Source organism: Salvelinus sp. IW2-2015, linkage group LG11 (assembly GCF_002910315.2).
Source record: "Salvelinus sp. IW2-2015 linkage group LG11, ASM291031v2, whole genome shotgun sequence".
Lineage (NCBI taxonomy): Eukaryota > Metazoa > Chordata > Actinopteri > Salmoniformes > Salmonidae > Salvelinus > Salvelinus sp. IW2-2015.
Genome location: NC_036851.1, coordinates 28,741,176 through 28,764,650, shown reverse-complemented (window position 1 = coordinate 28,764,650; position 23,475 = coordinate 28,741,176). Strand labels below are relative to the sequence as shown.

The 23,475-nt window shown below is 41.5% G+C and overlaps 2 protein-coding genes and 1 long non-coding RNA gene across 4 annotated transcripts in view; 1 reads left to right on the top strand and 2 right to left on the bottom strand.

Moving 5' to 3' along the window:
• LOC111970125 (ubiquitin carboxyl-terminal hydrolase 4) overlaps positions 1-5,128 on the bottom strand; it is a 43,234-nt gene extending 38,106 nt beyond the window's left edge. Inside the window, exon 1 of the mRNA XM_023996649.2 lies at positions 4,938-5,128. Coding sequence (XP_023852417.1) covers positions 4,938-5,089 — 152 coding nt within the window. The 5' untranslated portion in view covers positions 5,090-5,128. The remainder of the gene's footprint in view (positions 1-4,937) is intronic.
• Positions 5,129-5,594: 466 nt separating this feature from the next.
• Positions 5,595-9,399, bottom strand: LOC111970123 (ER membrane protein complex subunit 3). The gene is made up of 9 exons (XM_023996648.3): positions 9,239-9,399; positions 8,376-8,532; positions 8,177-8,234; positions 7,964-8,057; positions 7,662-7,766; positions 7,297-7,378; positions 7,086-7,165; positions 6,585-6,667; positions 5,595-6,475 (listed from the first exon to the last, which is right to left on the bottom strand). The coding sequence occupies exons 2-9, from the start codon at positions 8,528-8,530 to the stop codon at positions 6,347-6,349; spliced, it is 786 nt and encodes a 261-aa protein (XP_023852416.1). The 5' UTR covers positions 8,531-8,532; positions 9,239-9,399; the 3' UTR covers positions 5,595-6,346.
• LOC111970124 (uncharacterized) lies at positions 9,371-22,806 on the top strand. Of its 2 annotated transcripts, XR_011480580.1 has the most exons (3): positions 9,371-9,511; positions 10,321-20,089; positions 20,192-22,806. It is a non-coding gene; the product is annotated as an uncharacterized lncRNA (long non-coding RNA). The 2 variants fall into 2 exon arrangements; XR_011480579.1 differs by lacking the exon at positions 20,192-22,806 and having other exon boundaries at positions 10,321-20,112.
• The last annotated feature ends 669 nt before the right edge of the window (positions 22,807-23,475 follow it).

The following is a 23,475-nucleotide window of genomic DNA, read 5'->3' as shown; positions in this document are numbered from 1 at the left end:
CTGGGGCTCCTGTACTCCCAGTTCACCAATGACTGCGTGGCCAAGCACGCCACCAACTCAATCATCAAGTTCACAGACTACACAATAGTAGCAGGCTTGATGACCAACAATGACAGCCTACAGGAAGGTGGTGAGGGCTCAGAGTGTGGCGCCAGGAAAATAACCTCTCACTCAATGTCAACAAATCAAAGGAGATGATCGTGGAACTTCAGGAAACAGCAGAGGGAGCACCCCTCTATCCACATCAACGGGATTGCAGTGGAGTAGGTGGAAAGCTTCAAGTTCCTCGGCGTACACATCACTGACAAACTGAAACAGTCCACCCACACAGACAGTGTGGTGAAGGCGCAACAGAGCCTTTTCAACCCCAGGAGGCTGAAAAAAAAATTGTTTGGCACCTAAAACCCTCACCAACTTTTACAGACACACAAAGGGTGGTGTGGTATGCCCAACGCATCACCGGGGGCAAACTACCTGCCCTCCAGGACACCTACAGCACCCGATGTCACAGGAAGGCCAAAAAGATCATCAAGGATAACAACCACCCGATCCACTGCCTGTTCATCCCATTGTCATCCAGAAGGTGAGGTCAGTACAGGTGCATCAAAGCTGGGACCGAGAGACTGAAAAACAGCTTCTAACTCAAGGTCATTAGACTGTTAAAATAGCCATCACTAGCACAGAGGCTGCAGCCTATATACATAGACTTGATATCACTGGCCACTAATAAATAGAACATTAGTCACTTTAATGTTTAATATTATGCATTACTCATCTCGTATGTATTTACTGTATTCTATTCTACTGTGTCTATGCCGCTCTGATATTGCTCATCCATATATTTGATATATTCTTAATTCCATTCCTTTGCTAAACTTGTGTATGTGACCAATAAAATTTGATTTGAAAATAGCTGTGCAGCGAAGCTCCTCATCCAACCTGACAGAGCTTGAGAGGATCTGCAGAGAAGAATGGGAGAAACTCCCCAAATACAGGTGTGCCAAGCTTGTAGCGTCATACCCAAGAAGACTTGAGGCTGTATTCGCTGCCAAAGGTGCTTCAATAAAGTACTGAGTAAATGGTCTGAATACTTTTGTAAATGAGATTTCAGTTTATTTAATAAATTCACCAACATTTCTAAAAACCTGTTTTGCTTTGTCATTATTAGTAGTGTGTGTAGATAGATTAAATCGTTTTTTTCTTTATTTTAGAATAAGGCTGTAACGTAACAAAATGTGTTAAAGGTGAAGGGTTCTGAATATTTCCCGAATGCGCTGTATGCATCGGTTGGTCAGATACCGTCAAGGTATTTCTGTGCATTCAAATTGCCATCGATAAAATGCAATTGTGTTTTTGTCCGTAGCGTATGCCTGCCCATACCATAACTCCACCGCCACCATGGGGCACTCTGTTCACAACGTTGACATTCAGCAAACCGCTCGCCCACATGAAGCCATACATGTGGTCTGCAGTTGAGGCCGGTTGGACATACTGTCAATTTTTTTTAGGCGGCTTATGGTAGAGAAATTACATTCAATCCCGACAACAGCTCTGGTGGACATCCCTGCAGTCAACATGCCAATTGCACACTCCCTCAAAACTTGCCACATCTGTGGCATTGCGTTATTGTCCACAGCACAAGGGGCAAGGGGTGTAATGATCATGTTGTTTAATCAGCTTCTTGATATGCCACACCTGTCAGGTGGATGGATTATCTTGGCAAATGAGAGATGCTCACTAACAGGGACGTAAACAAATTTGTGCACAACATGTGAGAAGCTTTTTTGTGCGTATAGAACATTTCTTGGATCTTTCATTTCAGCTCATGAAACCAAATATGTTGCGTTTATATTTTTGTTCAGTGTAGTTAAAATGGGTTTCGTGACCTCCCGGGTGGCGCAGTGGTCTAGGGCACTGCATCGCAGTGCTCGCTGCGCCACCAGAGTCTCTGGGTTCGCGCCCAGGCTCTGTCGCAGCCGGCCCGCGACCGGGAGGTCCGTGGGGAGACGCACAATTGGGCTAGCGTCGTCCGGGTTAGGGAGGGTTTGGCCGGTAGGGATATCCTTGTCTCATCGCGCTCCAGCGACTCCTGTGGCGGGCCGGGCGCAGTACGCGCTAACCAAGGGGGCCAGGTGCACGGTGTTTCCTCCGACACATTGGTGCGGCTGGCTTCCGGGTTGGAGGCGTGCTGTGTTAAGAAGCAGTGCGGCTTGGTTGTGTTGTGCTTCGGGGGACGCGTGGCTTTCGACCTTCGTCTCTCCCGAGCCCGTACGGGAGTTGTAGCGATGAGACAAGATAGTAATTACTAGCGATTGGATACCACGAAAATTGGGGAGAAAAGGGGATAAAATTAAAAATAAATTTTTAAAAAAGGGTTTCGAGCACATTTTCAACTCCGATGGTTTTCTCACAAAAGAATGTGCTTTATATAGCGAGTGTGCCCACTCTGGTATTGGCACATGCGCTCTAGCCAACAGCTCTTTGTGCGTGCCAATGGATAAAACTCACGTAAAGCCTACATGACTTTTATTGACAAAAGAGCAAGATGTTTTTTTCTTCAAACGGCAGCCAAGCATCATGTCACCAGAATAAGACGCTCGATATTTATTGGAAAAGCCTAGTAGCCTAATAAAGCATCAAGCTCTACACGTTGCACTTTCACCACCCTGAAGTTGATCATTACTTATTTCATCTGTAGCCTAATAAACTGCATGCTTCCCCGAAGAGTCATAGTGGGAGGACCACAAGGCATTGTGTGACTCAGTTTACTTCGATATGAATGTTATATCAATATTTGTGCATTAAAAAAAAACTTTACACCAACATTTCTTGCATCATTGATTTTACTGACACAAAAAGGATGACACCTTGTCTAGCGTATTTAGTTTTTTCGACATTTGGAAAGTTTACCGAAATACGTTATTTTTCCAGCAGGCCCGTCATGACATTTATCCGACATGTACTTTACTTGCATAAAAAGGTTGAATGGAAACCTGTTTAGTGTTAGTATTCATCTGTCAACATATTATGCAACTCCAAAACAAACTGTCTTGCGCTCTACGTCACATTCACATATAGTAGCATGTCTTTAATCTCATCTCAAGCAGGATTACACATGGTCCAAAGTCCAGGCAAGGGAAACTTTATTTCTAAAGAACCCTTATTAGATATGAGAACTTAGTGACTAAATTAGCTAGGTGTACTTTAATGCAACTAAAGCCCATCTCAGCTCTGTTTAAAATGAGGTCAGGAGTCAGCATACTAGGCTCTGTTTACACAGCCAGGCCAATTTTGATCTTTCGCGCAATTATTGACAACATTATTGTTTTCTCCTATCATAACCATTAAACTAACTCTTATAAAGTCACCATTGGCCTCATGGTGAAATCCCTGAGTAGTTTCCTTCCTCTCTGGCAACTGAGTTAGGAAGGACTCCGGTATCTTTGTAGTGACTGGGTGTATTGATACACCATCCAAAGTGAAATTAATAACTTCACCATGCTCAAAGGGATATTCAGCATCTACTTTTTTTTGTTTTTAACCCTTCTTTGCGAGGCATTGAAAAAAAAACTCCCTGGTCTTTGTGGTTGAATCTGTGCTTTTAATTCCCTACTCGATTGAGGGACCTTACAGATAATTGTTTGTGTGGAGTACAGAGATGGATTAGTTAATCGAAAATCATGTTAACCACTATTAATCAACACAGAATGAGTCCATGCAACATATGATGCAATTTGTTAATAACAATTTTACCATAACAAAGGGGTAGAATACTTTATTCACCCAAGACATTTCAGCTTTTCATTTTGTATTATTATTAATTCTACAAACAACATTTCACTGACATTAATGGGTGTTGTGTAGATCAATGAGACAAAATCTAAATTTAATCAATTTTAAACTCAGGCTGTAACAACAAAATGTGGGGAAAGTAAAAGGGTGTGAATACTTTCTGAAGGCACTGTACACCTGCGTTGCTGAAAACACCTACCCAGCTGACATTGCCCTGTTTAGAAAGACTCAGAGGCCAAAACAATCGAAGTTGTCTGTAGCCTTGCCCCAAAAGCATATCAAACTTGCCATCGATCCCAACTAAAACGATTGCTTACTTAAGCTAAATAAACATGTTGTGAATTTTGCTAAGTTTATTTAGATGTATGTACCATAACAAACACAACGTTATGACCCGGCAGCTTGCTTGTCTCAAGACAACGTGTTCAGGGATTCAGTGTTTAATAGTCGCATGTACTGGTAGTGCCTGTCTGGTTAGCCTAACTCTACTGAGCCCACATTGGTTGTTTCCCGTCCCTTGTTGTTCAGTATGGATATGGCTAGTTAAAGTTAAAACCTTGCAAAGATCTCAACTGGAAACCTGTGGCCTTGGCAACTGAATATCTGAGAGGGCCAGTCGGTGGGTGTTATCCAGTTTCAATGACAAAGCATTAGCTAGCTTGTAAAATAGCTAACGTTAGCTAGATAACATTACTTCGCAGTCACTCGTTATCGCATTGAACAGGGGCCTTTTGACTACACCTCGTCATGTCGTAACTAGTTAGCCGGCTAGCAAGCTTATGTGAGTAGACAGAGTTAACTTGCGCAATGCCTTCGCTTGGATAGCTTGCCGGTTGGCTAACCTTAGTTATTAACTAAGTACAACTAGCTAGCTAACTAGCTTGCACTAGCTACAGTAACTATCGGGTGAGAAGGTTAATTTGTTAATGTTAGTCACATGTCTACTCTGGCCCAACTAACTCCATAAAACAAACGATTTCCCGTTCAATGCAATAGGAACCGGTTTACCCGTCTCTGACAGGCCTATGCTACTCGCTAGCTAGCTGGCTAACGTTAGTTCCCCTGAACTGAAAAGTAGCTAGCCTAGCTAACATTACCGTAGCTATTGTCTAGCTGCTAAAGTTACATTCAATACACTTCCTTACCACTCGTCGCTCTTTCGTAGAGTTGTTTTGAGAAGTGTTCCAATACTCTGTTTTTGACTCTCGGTTGAAGGTGTCGGTATTTGAGCGGCTACAGACTCGGGGTCGGGGTCTGCCGCGCTACCCAACTCGGGTCCGCCTCCCTCGGCCATCATGCAGTGAGTGAGCCGGATTCGTGAACGCGCAGTAGAAGAATCGCGGATGCACGAGCACCACAATGTTGGTGAGACTTGCTGTTTCCGTGATCTGGGGGGGGGGGGTCATCACTAGTTACCACAGCCACAAAGTCATTAACCCTCCTATTTTTTAAAATACATTTCTTAAAATTCATATTTAAACCTAACCCTAACCAATTTTGACTTTGTGGCTGTGATATCTAGTATAAACCGCAGAAAGTTGCTGGAGCTCGACGGTAGAGGGCTCCACTAAAGTAAAGTAGCAGCAACTTCTTAATGTATTGTAACTATCTGTAATTATTATCATCAACTTGGTAGGCAAATACTTTGCTTGCAATTGTCTTAGATTAAAAGTTCACGGCAGTCAGATAGCTAAATGATGCCTTCAGTGTTTGCTGTCTTCAGAAAGGTGCCAAGCCATTGCCATGACAACTTGGTTCCTTGTGTCTCTTTGCAATTAAGAGGGAATAAAACTCCACTGCGATTTAGTCAAAACAGTTTTTATACAAAAACACAAGGGAAATGTTAAAAAATAAATTGGAGAAATAAATATGAAAAATAACACATTGCATAAAACTATCACAAACAGTAGTTTTCCAGCACCTAATGTCTAGATTTGCCTCATGTCAGCTATGACAGGATGCTGCTGATGCTGCACACAAACTCAAAGAGGAATGATAAAAGATTGTTAACTGGAATTTAATCATCAGCAATGACCATGTTTAATTGTTGTTGTTTTTACTTCAACACCTAGTTGTCTTATGTTGCTAAGAGCCAACTCTTACAAATGGGTTGAGTTACTAATAATATTAAAACTTTTTTTTTTACGACAAACTCACAAATAACCAACAAGTATGACCAAACAAATGGCAGGTAGGTGGAATCAGACTACATGGTCAAACATGATTCAAAGTGGTGATACAACACATTTTCATTCACCTTTTAAATGTTTTGTTTTTGACAGTACATTGTTTCTAAGTTTTTCCATTACTATTATCCTTTTTTGTAATGAGTTTTACATAGCTGACACTGAATCTTCCAAATAGTTAAAAGTATTAATTGAACTTAGTACTATAATGTTTTCTGTTTATTAATCTCCAATTAAAGTTAAATGGACAATGATGGCACTGAAAGTAATGTAGACATCATTCTCTATGTCATTTCCTAAAGTCAGCCACTTTAAGTAAAACTAAAATGTTGTCCAGCGGCAGGTTCCCTGCAGTAATGAACTGGCAATCAGAAGATACCCGTTGGTAACTCCTTACTGAACATTCCATCCAGATCCAGTTCCCTGCTCATCAGCTCCTCCTCAATATTCTCCAGTGCCCACTGGTGGTCAGTTAGCTCAAGTGCTTCCCATTCTGCCTAAAAAGGGGAAATAAACATCTGTCTGTCAGATGATTCTGCTGGGACCTGTAGGAATTTAATTCACCATGGAGAGTAAGTCAATGTTATCAAGAATAGACAAATCTACCTTGAAGGCCTTGTTGGTGTCTGCAGGCATGGCCATGGCAGCACCACTCATCTGCTCCTGCATGATCCTGGACTGGTCTGCACCTGCATGTGTCACATTACACCAGCATCAACACTCTTGTTATTTCATATCGCTTTAGAGTGAGAAAACCAGGACTGTGAAGAATTGGAGGCCTGCCACTTCAACATAGTTGACATTATAGAATCATGTTCCATTTATAACCAGCCTTGCTGCTGACATGACACTGAATGGTTGCAGACATGCCTATTATCAAATCAAGGCAAGACAGCTTGCCTACTAGAAGTCTCATTTCTCCAAATGATTTGTTGTTGCCTCAAATCAGGTCAATGACCTTCTGTCTATTGCTTTTGATAACAAATACTGCTGTAAGTTGGTTACAAACTATGATTCAATAATGTCACATCTAGTTTACAGAAACACATGCATCAATAACCTTTGCAGGAAAAACTAAACTGAATTATGAAGTTGGATGAAAATTACCATTATCTTGTCCTAGAATTAAGGAGTACATGCTTCGCAGCCCAAACACATTCAGGAAATACCACGATGCTGAGCTCACCCTTAAAACATAAATGAGGGTGAGGTTATAATTTATCAATGCTTACACTAGCAAAAGGACTCAGAGGCAATATTACCATATTAACTTCACGGAACTCAGATAATTTAACAAGTATGTATTTCCTCAACTAACCAGGATGCATCAAGTGAGAGTAGCTCGATTCCTTGTTGCAACATGGGTTTGAAGCGCAGGGTGAGAGGAAAAGGAACCTTGGCTGTGAGGAACAAGAAAATAGTTAGAGAACATTGTAAGTTTGGCAATTTACATAAAACCAGTTTGTGCAAATGTTGAACAAACTGCTTATAACAAAGAAACTAACTGAATTATATACTACTGTTATTCATAGGTTATTTCTATGTAATAACAATTTTACCATGCAATTTCTTAGTAAATACCTGGTAATTTCTGTACCATAAAATAAAGTTGATATTGAAGAGTGACAATCATCATCCAAACAACCCAGTCTCAGTGCAGTGAGCGAGGAGGATGTTACTTACTTGTGACAAAACCTGAGAAGGTCCAGTTAATCCAGCCTCCGATGAGGATCATGGGAAGAACATTGGTCACGTTGCCTTTCATCATGTCTGTCAGCATGCTGGGGTCTGGACAAAAAAACAGTTAGTGTAGCTTTACAGAGTACAATCGCAAACAAACTGAGTTGTAATTGGTGCGCTATTAGAAATAATATGCTCCATATCATGTGTCAGGGTTTAATAGAGATACACGGCCCAATACCTGCCTATCATGGTATGAGAATAGGATTATATGAGAAGGAATGATGTGATTCTCTTATGCTCACCTGTCATTGGGGAGGGAGGAACGACCTTTCTTTTGGTATTTTTGAAGAATCCATCTTCTTGATTATTGAAGTAAAACTTCCTCATCAAAAATGACTGAAGTAAAAGAGAGAATTCTCAAAGTCTGAGCGCAACTAGCCTACACTTTTTTTTTAAACTTGAAGAGTCAAACAGTGCAAATCAGTGTCTTATGGTCAATCCAACATTGATCTCACCTGTTTTGGAATGTATTTCCCATTCTCTCTGAGGATTCTGCTCCTGATGAGAACCTGGCTGAATATTGGAGAGGACTATGTCAAAAACAAACTTACGGTAAGACATTTCTACTTTAACCCTACATGTTCCGAAAGCCTTTTTATAAACGGTCAATGCACAGACCATCTAGCCAGGGCTACATGCTTACAATACCCTTACCTGTCTGATACCTGCTCTAATGTCAGCTTCTTGTCACTCTGAAGCAAAATGGAGACATAATGTCGAATCACCCCAACAAGAAAAGTGATGAAGACAATGGGCAAGACCACCCAAAGCCTGATATTGGAATCCAGCAGAAGCTCCGGCTCAACCATCTCTATCAAGGTGATAAGACAGAGACAATGTGTAAGAGCAGGTTTCATAGGAATAACTTCTGATATGACAAAATCTTGAAAATGGAATTAAGTTAATATCAGCACTATGTTTCGAGAGAACTGGGCCCGGTTTCCCAACGACGAACTTAGCCTTAACTTAAGATACTTTTGGGAAACCGGGCCCTGGTGAATGCATTGCACAAGCATTTTGGCGTCTAACAAACTGGACAGTGCAGCAATATACTCCTGTTTCCCAAAGTTGCTAACGTTAGCTAGCTAGCGAACAATGAATCGCATATTTTAGCTTACTGACTGATTCACTGACACCACCATGTTAGCTAGCTACTACGAGCCAACGTTAGCTAGTTACAGTAGCTAGATCAAATACCTGTCAGTACGTTACTGTCAATTTGGTCGTATAGCAAGCTACTTGTGAATGCACAACTAGTCAGCTAACTACATAACGTATACTGTTTACATGTACCATCTTGGCATTCTTGCCAATTTCCAAAAACAGAGAATAACAGTACTTTAGCTAGCTAGAAGAGCTGCTGGAAAGAGCTGGCTGGCTAGCTAGCTATCTAGCTACTACTGACTGTTAGCTAGCCGAGAGAGAATGAGTAGGTTGAAGGGTGCTACAGCTAGCTAATAATACACGATTCAACCGGTTAGGAAACAAAACGCCGCCGTGTCTGATGTTTATCTTACCGAATGTAGCTATTTCGTTTGGCAAAGACGTGTGTCGTGGTTACATATCTCGGGCGTTGCTATGCTAATTAAAGTGCTGTCTATAGTCCGACACAGTGGACGCGTCATAATACCCATAAAAACTAGCGGTAAAACCCGAAAATGGTTCCAATCGTTTTCCACCATTAATTTTCCTGTAGGGGATTTTAGAACTACCTCATGCAAGGTCTGTGTTTCGTGTAGACTTACCCAGGCGTGACGTTTTGATAGCCGTGCAAATCTCTATGGGACAAGGTAACTTTTATCAATATATTCCCCTGTAATTAACCCTAAAAAATGTACCGCTAATTAAATGCTAATGTGACTTTCATACAGAACTCTCGGTGAATGTGGGAGCAATGTGGAGGTTAAGTCTTGTTATTGTGAGGGGGAACATAGTGCAACATTTTGTGGATGCCAGGTGCAGAGAGAGGCTCAGAGATACATCATGACTGATTCTATATCGTATGCAAGGGCTGTAAAACAGATTGGTGGAGCTTGTTAGGATTTGTGTTTTTTGCACTATAACCCAATGCTATATCACATGTGATTGAATATTAGCAACTGTTGGCCTGGGCGCCTAGGTGTCTGTGTGTGTGTGCTGGAAGTAACAGTTAGCCCCAGATAAGTGTGCTGGGAAGCTGTGGTTAGCCTTGAGCGAGAACAGTGTGCTTTGTATGCAGGTGCAAATCGCTCAGACAATGTTGCAGAGCTGTCTGACCTCAGTCTCTGGGGTGTGGGAGCGTAATCTACACAGCAACAGCGCCGGACACCAAGGAGCGCCAAGAGGCTGGGACTAGCCTGAGCGCCGGCGATAGGCTGAGCAAAGTTTAAACCACGTTCAGCCTCTACTGTGATAGGCCAACAGACGGGTTGGAACTACGTCTGTCACCGTATAAGAACAGCTGTTTACTTACATCCTGCCAGTTCCCTGTTCTACCCTGCGGGGTGGTACAGTGAACCCGTATATACGAAAATTGCATTTACCATTTATCGCTTGAGTTTAATAAGAAATACTTAAAGTATATTCGGTGACTCTGAATCACATTTTGTCCTGATACCAGATTTGAATTGACGCAAATCCCTTATATGGTGACCCCGACGTGATCTGGTGAAGGATTTCGCTGGACATTGGCGTGCCAGCCAATTGACCATTGCTGTCGTCAGATGGGTGTGTCTCACAACTCCAGACTGGTCAACTAAAAAGGTAAGCAGAAACCTATTGTGAAAAACTACATTTCTGCACATTGGCATTATCCAAATTTAGTTTTGTGAGACACCTGTTTGACGTAAGTGACCAAATTATATGATTGATAAAATTTGAAATATAAATAACAATAGCTGTTGAATGTAAGAAGCGTATGTTGTGGTGAATGCAATTTTTATTGGCCAAGTAAACGTAGGTATAACAGCGAATGTACTGTACTAGATACTGGGTATCAAGTTTGATTGTAGTTAATAAGTCGGGGACTATTAACAAGTGTGTGTGTGTAAGCGTAGGTGTAACAGCGAATGTAATGTACTGGATACTCGGTATCAAGTTTGATTGTAGTTAATAAGTCAGGGACTATTAACAAGAGTGAGTGAAGTCCTGGAACTACTGTTGTCAGAACGTATGAGTGATGTACATTAGGTATTAGTCGGAGTACTAATACTGGTTTGAATGATCTGCGGATAACGGCGAGGACCGTTATCCACAGGCGAGGACCACAGGCGAGGACCTGTGTTATACTGAGATTGGCTTACTGAGTGACTGGCGTACAGTAGGTATTAGTCGGCGTACTAATACTGGTTTGAATGATCTGCGGATAACGGTACAGGCGGGGACCTGTGTTATACTGAGAATGGTTTACTGATTAAAGTTCATTGGGTATTAAGTCAGAGCGCTACTGCAAAGTTTGAATGACCTGTGGGTATTTTTGAAGTTATAACATTTAGCTATTAAGGGTGGTAATAAYGCTGATATAGATTAAAGATTTGTTCTAAATGTATACTAGTTATACATTTCCCCATTGCAGGTTACTGTGACTGAGTTGATTGCAAACCGTAGTTCGGTATAARTAGAGAATAACTGTATCGAGATTGGCCCTGAATTTATACATACCCCATTGTGTGTGACTGCGACTAACTTAAATGTGTATTTGCTAAATAACCCTGTTTTTCAGTTAGTTTTCATACCCTTCCAGTTAAACATTTATTCTGATACAAGTAGTGAGTGATTATATCTGGGGGAAATGTGTATTAAGATAAAATTATAGAAAAATGACAGTGTAATTAATAGAGGGCGAACAAATTTATGCCCTAATTTCTGAACATATATCCCTATTTGAACGCAAACTAGAGACGCGATTTTACATGGTGATTGAACCCGCTGTTTATTAGAACATTTKATGTAAGTTACCAAATTCATATGAATACTATATCTAACAATAACATTGAATTTAACATTGAGTATTGTGGTGGATGCAATTTTGAACTTGATCGATCACTCTTATGATATAACTATGAATGTAATGCACTAAATGGATCAGTTGGTGTAACGCGTATCCCAGTTTGTATGAGGGTGGGTCGGCGAACCTGCCAGTGTGAGTGGGTAGGATCGCAGTGTAACAGTGAATGTGATGTACCTTTAGTTTGTATGTGGTAAAGTTGGCGAACTTACTGGTGTGAATGAAGATTTGAAAGACTCGAATCGTGTGAATGAGGTACATCTGATATTAGTCGGCGTACTGAATATCGTTTTGAATGATCTACGGATAAAATAACAGGCCAATAGATTTAAGGGACCTGTGTTACATTGGATGGTTACCGAGTGAATGTAGTGCATTGGATATCAGGTTGGTGTAACGCTGATACCAGGTTTGTCTGATAGGATTAAAGATCCGGGTTATATGGTTAAGAGTTGGGAAAGGACTATAGAGATATAATATTACATAAAAAAAATAAGCCCAAATTTATAATATTATTGAATCCGATTTATACTACAATTGATCAAACTTACCGGTGAAATGGCTAATCAGGAGGTTGAAAACATTGAAGTCAACATTAGAAACTAATAGAGGAGAATTTTTTTTTTTTTTGAGAATGGACTGAGGAGGGCAGCATTGCCTCACATAGCGGGCTCCCAGTCAACGGGGAGCCCGGAAGAATACTGGAGACTCTGAAAACACCAGTGAAATTTAACAGAAAGTTAAGGTATACTAACATGCCGGTGGAGCTGATTTAATGTTAAAGGGACAGTTATAATTACTAGGTTTTGTTTGTAGTAAATGTTTGGGTTAGAGGGGATTTCCATGTTTTCCAGTGAAAAACTATCTTAAAGTTTTGTTTTCTGAGTTTTCATAAATATGTTCATTTTTTGGATAAAGGGTTCTTTATTTTGTCTAATATAGTAAGGAACACTTCTTTGAAGTGGTGGAATGACTTTCCAATTGTGGTCTGATCAGCCACATTGGAAAGCCATTTGAATGGAGAATCTAAGGTCATTGGCGTCTGAGTTTAACCTTTCTGAACCACCCATCCCGGATCCGGGATATTTGTCATCAGAGACACTGACTAGCATAGCGTAGCCTAGCGCGAACGGTATATAATAGTAAAATATAATTTCATGAAATCACAAGTGCAATATTGCAAAACACAGCTTAGCCTTTTGTTAATCCATCTGTCATCTCTGTTTTTGAAATTATGCTTTACAGCGCAAGCAATACTTGCATTTGTATAAATATATCGATCGCTCGACAAAACAATAAGAACACTTAGCGTCAGGTAACTTGGTCACGAAAATCAGAAAAGCAATCAAATTAATCGTTTACCTTTGATCTTCGGATGGTTTTACTCACGAGACTCCGTTAGACAGCAAATGTTCCTTTTGTTCCATAAAGATATTTTTTATATCCAAATACCTCCGTTTGTTTGCTGCGTTATGCCCAGGAATCCACCGGAAAAAGTGTTCGCGACAACGCCGGGAAAAATTCCAAATTATATCCATAATGTCCACAGAAACATGTCAAACATTGTTTATGATCCAACTTCATGGTGTTTTTCAAATATCTATTCGATAATATATCAACCGGGACAGTTGGCTTTTCACTAGGACCGAGAGAAACAATGGCTGCCTTTTACTTTTGCGCAAAAATCACTCGGAGAGCCCCCACCTATCCACTTACGCAATGTGCCCTTTCACGCTCATTCTTCAAAATAAAAGCCTGAAACTATGTCTAAAGGCTGTTGACACCTTAGGGAAGACATAGAAAAATAAGTCTTATTGATATCCCTTTATATGGGCAATAGGAATGCATGGGAACAGAGAGGTCTCAAAAACAGGGCCACTTCCTGGTTGGATTTTCCTCAGGTTTTCTCCTGCAATATCAGTTCTGTTTAACTCACAGACCAAAAAATTACAGTTTTGGAAACTTCAGAGTGTTTTCTATCCTAATCCGACTATTATATGCATATATGCATATTCTAGTTTCGGGGGCTGAGAAATAGGCAGTTTCAAATGGGTACGCCTTTTTAGCCAAAAGCGAAAACTGCGCCCCCTAGTTCTAAGAGGTTTAAGGTAATTTGATACAAAATTAATATTGTGGATATTGGTGGAGGATGAAAAGTCACTTGAGGGCGCCATTGGTCAACTTATGGAGGTTCATGATATTGTTAGATAAAATACAGTGGACTCCTGAAGGAGATATTTCATTAGTACAGAAAGCATATGATATGGTTAGCATTCTTTTTGGCCTCATTTAATCATAGTATAAAGTGGACGGGGCTATATGACATCTGTGGTGATTCAGGATTATTGATAGGATTGAAAAATATATGCCTTATAGAAATAGGACATGTTAATTACAAAACATAGCGTGACTGCAGAAAAGCTGTTGTTAATCTAGGGTGTCGACTGTGCTAACCAGAAGGTTGAGACAAGATGGAAAAATGCTGAATAACAAGAAAACAGGAACTGAGCAGTGTAGCCACCGGCAACTTAGCTCAAACTTCACAACAAACACTTCCGGATATCTGGATCCTGTGTGCTGTGAAGCTGGGACCAGCTTGGGCACCACCGATAGGCTAGCAAGTTTAAACCACCCTAAGCCTCTACTGTGACAGGCCAACTCTAAAGTTGGAACTACATCTGTCACAGTATAAAAGAAGATGTCTGTACTATTTCAGTCAGTTCTCTGCTTTACCCTGCGTGGTGATACAGTGAACCCGTATATACGAAAATTGCATTTACCATTTCTGAGCTTATGTTAAATAAAAATACTTAAAGTGTATTCGGTGACTCTGAATCACATTTTATCCTGATACCAGATTCGATTGACGCAAACTTTTACACATTTTATTATCTTAGTAGTGCAGAATTAGGAAGACTGGTATTAATCGCACACTCCAGCACAGTAGGGGGAGGCATGCACCTTAAACTTTGTTTGCAGACCTCCATGATATAACAGAAGAAGAAAAAATCACTTAAGGTGCAGGGTGAGGAAAAACCTCAATTTCTCCATGCAAACTCATCGACAAGTAGCAAGTAACATAGCAAGTAGATATTATAGCCTTTTAAATTTTTCTCATGTAAATAATTGATAGTGTATTTCTTGTGTGTATTCTTGTTTAGCATTTTTCAAAGTACCTAGCTAGCTACCGTTGCAATTTTAAATTGCCCTGGATTTGTAGCTAACCTCGGGTATCTCCGTTGATTAGTAGCAAGGAGGGTTCTGTGCTATGTAGCATGCATTCTTTGTTTTCCGAACTCTGTAAGCAAGGAGCGTCGCTGGAGCTTTGTGATAAGGTAAGCCCTGTTTGCTAGCTGCTCACAAGCTATTTTGTTTAGGTCAAAGAGCTGTGGTTTGGTAGATGTTTTAGAAAATTAACTAGATTGACACTGACTGTAGGTACAGTTGAAGTCAGGAGTTTACATACACCTTAGCCAAATACATTTTAAACTCAATTCCTGACATTTAATCCTAGTAAAAATTCCATGTCTTAGGTCAGTTAGGATCACCACTTTATTTTAAGAATGTGAAATGTCAGAATAAAAGTACAGAATTTATTTCAGCTTTTATTTCTTTCATAACATTCCCAGTGGGTCAGAAGTTTACATACACTCAATTAGTATTTGGTAGCATTGCCTTTAAATTGTTTAACTTGGGTCAAATGTTTCAGCAAACTTAATGATGGTGTTGGAGTCGTGTTTGGCCACGCAGTCGTGGGTGAACAGAGAGTACAGGAGGGGACTAAGTACACACCCCTGAGGGTCCCCAGTGTTGAGGATCAGCGTGGCAGACGTGTTTTTTGCCTACCCTTACCACCTGGGGGCGGCCCGTCAGGAAGTCCAGGATCCAGTTGCAGAGGGAGGTGTTTAGTCCCAGGGTCCTTAGCTTAGTAATTAGCTTCGTGGGCGCTATGGTGTTGAATGCTGAGCTGTAGTCAATAAGCAGCATTCTCACATAGGTGTTCCTTTTGTCCAGGTGGGAAAGGGCAGTGTGGAGTGCGATTGAGATTGTATCATCTGTTGGGGCGAATTGGAGTGGGTCTAGGGTATCTGGGAGGATGCTGTTGATGTGAGCCATGACCAGCATTTCATGGCTACTGACGTGAGTGCTACGGGGTGGTAATAATTTAGGCAGGTTACCTTCACTTCCTTGGGCACAGGGACTATATTGGTACTACAGGTACCTCTCAGGGAGAGGTTGAAAATGTCAGAGAAAACACTTGCCAGTTGGTCCGCGCATGCTTTGAGTACACGTACTGATAATCCATCTGGCCCTGCGGCTTTGTGAATGTTGACCTGTTTAAAGGTCTTGCTCACATCAGTTACAGAGAGCGTTATCACACAGTCATCCAGATCAGCTGGTGCTCTTGTGCTTGCTACAGTGTTGCTTGCCTCAAAGCAAGCATAAAAAGTATTTAGCTCATCTGGTATGCTGACGTCACTGGGCAGCTCGCGTCTGGGTTTCCCTTTGTAGCCCGTAATAGTTTTCAAGCCCTGCCACATCTGAGCGTCAGAGCCGGTGTAGTAGGATTCAATATTATTCCTCTAATGACGCTTTACTTGTTTGATGGTTCGACTGAGGGCATAGCGGAATTTCTTATAAGCGTCCGGATTAGTCTCCCGCTCCTTGAAAGCGGCAGCTCTAGCCTTTAGCTCGATGTTGCCTGTAATCCATGGCTTCTGGTTGGGATATGTACGTACGGTCACTGTGGGGGCGACGTTGTTGAAGCACTTATTGATGAAGCCATTGACTGAGGTGGTATACTCCTCAATGCCATTGGATGAAACCCGGAACATATTCCAGCCTGTGCCAGCAAAACAGTTCTGTAGCGTAGCATCCGCGTCATCTGACCACTTCCATATTGAGTTAGTCACTGGTTCTTCCTGCTTTTAGTTTTTTCTTGTAAGCAGGAATCAGGAAGATAGAATAATGGTTGGATTTGTCAAATGGAGGGTGGGGGAGAGCTTTGTATGCATCTGAGTGTAGACCACCTTTACTCCAGAGTTTGTTTGTTTTTTCCTCTGGTTCCACATGTGACATGCCTGATTATGTTAGGTCAGTACCTAGTCACAGAAAAACACAGCCATTTTTCCAGCCAAAGAGAGGAGTCACAAAAAGCTGAAATATAGATACAATTAATCACTAACCTTTGATCTTCATCAGATGACACTCATAGGACTTCATGTGACACAATACATGTATGTTTTGTTCGATAAAGTTCATATTTATATCCAAAAATCTCAGTTTACATTGGCGCGTTATGTTCAGTAATGTTTTGCTTCCAAAACATCCAGGGATTTTTGCAGAGAGCCACATCAATTTACAGAAATACTCATAATAGACATTGATAAAAGATACAAGTGTTATGCATGGAACTTTAGATAAACTTCTCCTTAATGCAACCGCTGTGTCAGATTTCAAAAAAGCTCTGCCGAAAAAGCACACCATGCTATAATCTGACTACAGCGCTCAGAGACCAAAACAAGCCATACAGATATCCGCCATGTTGTGGAGATGTCAGAAATAGCATTATAAATATTCACTTACCTTTGATGATCTTCATCAAAATGCACTCCCAGGAATCCCAGTTCCACGATAAATGTGTGTTTTGTTCGATAAAGTCCATAATTCATGTCCAAATACCTCCTTTTTAGTTCACAAATCCAAAATCACGACGCGCAGGCCAGGCGAAAAGTCAAAAAATTCCATTACAGTTTGTAGAAACATGTCAAACGATGTATAGAATCAATCTTTAGGATGTTTTTAACAAATCTTCAATAATGTTTCAACCCGGAGAATTCCTTTGTCTTTAGAAAGGACTGAGCTCATGGCATTCTGCCAGACCTCTTACTCAATCAGCTCTTATTCTCTCCTTCACAGTAGAAGCCTGAAACAAGGTTCTAAAGACGGTTGACATTTAGTGGAAGCCTTAGGAAGTGCAATATGACCCCATAGACACTGTATATTGGATAGGCAAAGACTTGAAAACCTACAAACCTCAGATTTCCCACTTCCTGGTTGGATTTCTTTCTCAGGTTTTTACCTGCCATATGAGTTCTGTTATACTCAGACATCATTCAAACAGTTTTAGAAACCTCAGAGTGTTTTCTATCCAAATGCATATTATTAGTAGATATCTTAGCTTCTGGGCCTGAGTAGCAGGCAGTTTACTCTGGGCACCTTATTCATCCAAGCTACTCAATACTGCCCCAGCCACTGGAAGCGCCGCTCCTGGATGAGCATTTTCTTGTTTGCTTATGGCCTTATAGAGTTGGTTGAGTGCGGTCTTAGTGCCAGCATCAGTCTGTGGTGTAAAATAGATGGCTACGAATAATATAGACGAGAACTCTCTTGGTAGATAGTGTGGTCTACAGCTTATCATAAGGTACTCTACCTCAGGCAAGCAATACCTCAAGACTTCTTTAATATTAGACATTACGCACCAACTGTTATTGACAAAAAGACACACCTCCACCCCTCGTCTTACCAGACGTAGCATCTCTGTTCTGCCGGTGCATGGAATATCCAGCCAGCTCTATTATCCGTGTCGTCGTTCAGCAACGACTCGGTGAAACATAAGATATTATAGTTCTTAATGTCCCGTTGGTAGGGTAATCGTAGGTCATCCATTTTATTTTCCAATGATTGCATGTTAGCAAGTAGAACGGAAGGCAGTGGGAGTTCACACGCTCGCCTACGGATTCTCAGAAGGCAGCCCGAACTGCGTCCTCTTTTCCGCCATCTTTTCTTCACGCAAATGACAGGGATTTGGGCCTGTTCCCGGGAGAGCAGTATATCCTTCTCGTCGGACTCATTAAAGGAAAAATCTTTCCCAGTTTGTGGTGAGTTATCGCTGTTCTGATGTCCAGAAGCTCTTTTTGGGCATAAGAGATGGTAGCAGAAACATTATGTACAAAAGAAGTAGAAAAATACGTTTTTTTTTTWWAAATTGACAAAATACCACAATTGGTTTGGCGCCATCTTAACAATGAATTTGAAGATATATCTGCACAGTATGTTTCTCATGACTTAAGATTGGGTGTTGAGGGACCACATGTCTCATTGTTCAAGGTGGGTTTTTGTAATGATGCCATGCAACTCTCCTTCTGTGGCCTCCAATTGCTCTTAAATAGAAATAAAACTAAATGCATGCTCTTCAACCGATCGCTGCCTGCACCTGCCCGCCTGTCCAACATCACTACTCTGGACGGTTCTGACTTAGAATATGTGGACAACTACAAATACCTAGGTGTCTGGTTAGACTGTAAACTCTCCTTCCAGACTCACATCAAACATCTCCAATCCAAAGTTAAATCTAGAATTGGCTTCCTATTCCGCAACAAAGCATCCTTCACTCATGCTGCCAAACATACCCTTGTAAAACTGACCATCCTACCGATCCTCGACTTCGGCGATGTCATTTACAAAATAGCCTCCAATACCCTACTCAATAAATTGGATGCAGTCTATCACAGTGCCATCCGTTTTGTCACCAAAGCCCCATATACTACCCATCACTGCGACCTGTACGCTCTCGTTGGCTGACCCTCGCTTCATACTCGTCGCCAAACCCACTGGTTCCAGGTCATCTACAAGACCCTGCTAGGTAAAGTCCCCCCTTATCTCAGCTCGCTGGTCACCATAGCAACACCTACCTGTAGCACGCGCTCCAGCAGGTTTATCTCTCTGGTCACCCCCAAAACCAATTCTTCCTTTGGCCGCCTCTCCTTCCAGTTCTCTGCTGCCAATGACTGGAACGAACTACAAAAATCTCTGAAACTGGAAACACTTATCTCCCTCACTAGCTTTAAGCACCAGCTGTCAGAGCAGCTCACAGATTACTGCACCTGTACATAGCCCATCTATAATTTAGCCCAAACAACTACCTCTCCCCCTACTGTATTTATTTTTTTATTTTGCTCCTTTGCACCCCATTATTTCTATCTTTACTTTGCACATTCTTCCACTGCAAATCTACCATTCCAGTGTTTTACTTGCTATATTGTATTTACTTCGCCACCATGGCCTTGTTTTTGCCTTTACCTCCCTTATCTCACCTCATTTGCTCACATTGTATATACTTATTTTTTCTACTGTATTATTGACTGTATGTTTGTTTTACTCCATGTGTAACTCTGTGTTGTATGTGTCGAACTGCTTTGCTTTATCTTGGCCAGGTCGCAATTGTATATGAGAACTTGTTCTCAACTTGCCTACCTGGTTAAATAAAGGTGGGGGGAAAAAATGGATAAATAATGTTTTCTGTAAAGATATCCTGTGGACATCCTGTGCCAGTGTGATGCGGTTGTGGAGACTACAGCACATCGAGCCTGTGGACGAACARGTCAGTAACTCATCAAATATGATCCAATATTGTGTAAAACGTTGAATTTGTAGATGCATCGAAATTGACTTTACATCCCCTTTTCCCCGATTTGGGCATGAGGCATGACATGCGGAACATCAGGCTCACCCCCGAGAAGCAGTGCATGATCAACGCCACCCTCTGCAATGAGATCTGCTGGAAGTGATGTCTCTCACATCCTTAGATGTACTCGCGCTCTCTCTCGTTCTCATTCTTGTTCTCATTAAGCAGTCCAGATTATTTTCTTAGGGTGTGTCCTATCTAACTCTACTACTTATTTGGAGTTCAATGGTAACATTGAAGTTCCAGGCACGAGGGATGATGCCAGATGCCGGGATAGCAGGTAGCCCTTTGCTTTGATGTTGACAGTTAATTTTAAATATAGTCAGTTAAATTTAAATATTGTCAGTAAATCATTCCACTTAAAATTGCTGACTAGTTAGCTAGCAAACAAACATACTGTGCAGATATATCTACAAATTCACCTGGCTAATTGATAGTTTGAGGAGGAGGGACATGAGGGTCCTCAGATCATAGTTGTTGTGCTGTTACATTTGTAAATGACCTGGTATAAAAGCAAAATTAGCTAAATGGAAACATCTGCTTACTACTTTCATTGCATTATTGTAAATGTTCAGGCGGTTGCCATTTTCCGTCGGGAAAGAAAAATGGCCCTGCATTTACCAGAAAAGGAAGTTCCACACAACGAAGTGGGTAAGAAATCATTTAAACATCACAGTTATACATTTAAACTGTGCCCATGATAAAATGTAATGTGTTGTACTATTGAATGAAACTGTGAGGAGATGCCCTCAGACCAGCCTTTGACTCAATTTATGTTAATTACTGTGAGCGGACCAAGTAATTGGGCGTCACTCTAAAGCGGGAAGGTGGAACAAACGAGTCAGGAGTAGGTTTTCTTGATTGAACACAGTTCTCTATTGAGGGCATTTGGTCAACACAAACACTCCAACATGATCAATAAAAATCTCCCAAGGAAAAAAACATACATCTTCTTCTCCAGATCCAACAGGAACACAATACGATTATCTTTAAACTACAACAAAAGTCACGGGCTTGTCACCGTCTTAGTGGTTCTTCATGGATAGCTCCTCTGTCTCGGTGGCCATCTTCCAGAGATAGTATTTTCCCCCTCTCTGCTGGTTCCATACTCTCTCTTATAGGGGAAGGAGAATATCTCATTAGTACCATCAGCTGTGTTTCTATGCCTCTGGTTACCTTGTCTCCCATGCCTTGTTGGGCTACTATCCGTGAGCCCAGCCTGCCCTCTGGTGGTCCTTCCACACTACATTACTTGTAAGTAATATAATCTATTCTGGGAGCCTAGTGTGGGTGTATGAACTATGTGGAATATTTTTGGACCATTGGCTTCCCTGAAAACGGGTACTAACAGGAGGTGGGACGAGAACGCCCATCCAGTGACCCCCCCAAAAAACAACTGATTGGATTAAAATCTCAAGGTAAGAAATACAACTATTTACAGATGTTCACTGTTGCAGTGCTAACTTTGGGAGCATGTGGTCCTTGAAAACCTCCTGTATTCCAGCAGTACGAGTCTGCCAGAGGTTGTCACACTGGATGTGAATGGTGATGGAGGCTTTGGTGGCCCACCCAACAAAGAAGCAAGTGTCCCTTCCAGTGATGTGGAGCTGACCTTGGACCTGGTGCCAGTAAGGATGGTCTTCAGAGGTGGTATGACCCTCCCTCCTCCTGGATATAGCAGTCCTTCGACTTCACTGCCTCTAAAAAAAATACTTGACTTCCACCACTGCTGTGGTGCCCAACAGACCATCTGGTGAGGATCCCAGACCCCGTGACCCAAAGCCCTGACTCCTGCACATTCATCCTTGTAGCCATTGTGAATGCCTTGATGCCCTCCTCTTCGTTATCTGTGCCCCACTTTACAGACAACACCCCATCCAACGACTATGATCTGAGGACCCTTTTTAGCAGCGACAGCGTAAAGCGCTTGGCCCTAACCACTGCTCAAATTGCTGGCTGTCAATCTCCCTTGCCTCATGGTGTGCCAGTTGGGGTTGGTGCACTGTCCAACTGTTGCCTGCCGTATAGCCTCCTGCTGCTCCACCGATAGTGCCATGCCAGCCAGGATGCCTGCACTCCCCCAGTGCCCTTGTTTTTTTTCTGGGTCCGGTTCAAGGAGCCATGCCATTCCACTGAACCTGCCCTGGAGACTGCTCCTTAGCCACTGAAGATCCTCCTCTGTGGGCTCTCGGGACAAAGGGTTGTAGTCTTCGGCTGGGTATAGGTCCTCCACTGACTGCACCTGGTTGGGCACGGCTGGCTTCCTCCACTTGCATTAAACATCCGTACAGCCAATATTGTGAACCGCAAAAATAGCCAATGCAGCCGCATGGCTACACTTATTAGCTTCACAGGGGGCATTTGCATGTGGTAAAGAGAATCGCCTGGTCACCTATAGAGACGTGCCAAGACGGATGTTAAGTGCCACATGCCTTTCAATTCATGACTTTGAACACCTTGAAATGCATTTGTTGTAAGAAATGTGCTATATAAAATTTGATTGACATTACAGCTGTAGAATATTTAGTAAACCGTAATTTTCACATGAGGACGTGCAGTTTTTCCATAAAATCCCAAGTAATCAATTAAAAGTTTATGAATTTATGTACCACTCTGAATAAATCAATTGTGCCTTTGAAGATTTGTCTCTGGTAATTCCATTACAATACAGACTGGATGTCTAAACAAAGTAAATTCTGAATGTCAATAGATTTTTTTTATTTTATTATTCATTTGCATCAATGACAACATTCTAGAACTGAGTTGTCACTCATTGAAGTCTGGTATCTGGAGTAATTTGGTTAGTGATTGTGTAATTGATTAAGTGACTCTTTACTTGTATAATGTCGTCAGCTGTATAGAACAAACTTAACTTAATAGCTACACTCGGACACAGGATAAACTTTGTCCCTTAGCTGCAGTTCTCCACATGGACAGACTTAGTGGTGTTCTCCTTTTTAATGCTCTTGTGCACATCCTTGAAAAATTCCATAAGATCTGGAAAAGACAAGCCGACACTGTACAAACAATTAGTAATACAAAATTATTTTTTATCTACTGCTCTGCTAGCTGGCTAAGGTGTAGTCGGTGGCTAGCTAAGCTAGAGAAGGAGGACAGAAGAAGTTCAACACTTTATTAAATTAATTTCAATACAGCACTTGGCTTCATCATGGATTGGGCACGGGTCTCTGATTGCACTGGTGAACGGTAGCTGACTGTCGGCTAGAGATGACTTGCAGGAGCGTCCTGCAGGAATTTGTCTTGCTGAGGTTTTCTCTTGCTAATTAGCATTTCACATTTTT

Coding starts and splice junctions, on each gene's coding strand:
- LOC111970123 (XM_023996648.3), bottom strand. CDS start 8,530: ATGGTTGAGCCGGAGCTTCTGCTGGATTCCAATATCAGGCTTTGGGTG. Junction 8,058..8,176: donor GGAAATACATTCCAAAACAG/GTGAGATCAATG, acceptor CTTTTACTTCAG/TCATTTTTGATGAGGAAGTT. Junction 7,379..7,661: donor CTTCTCAGGTTTTGTCACAA/GTAAGTAACATC, acceptor TGTTCCTCACAG/CCAAGGTTCCTTTTCCTCTC.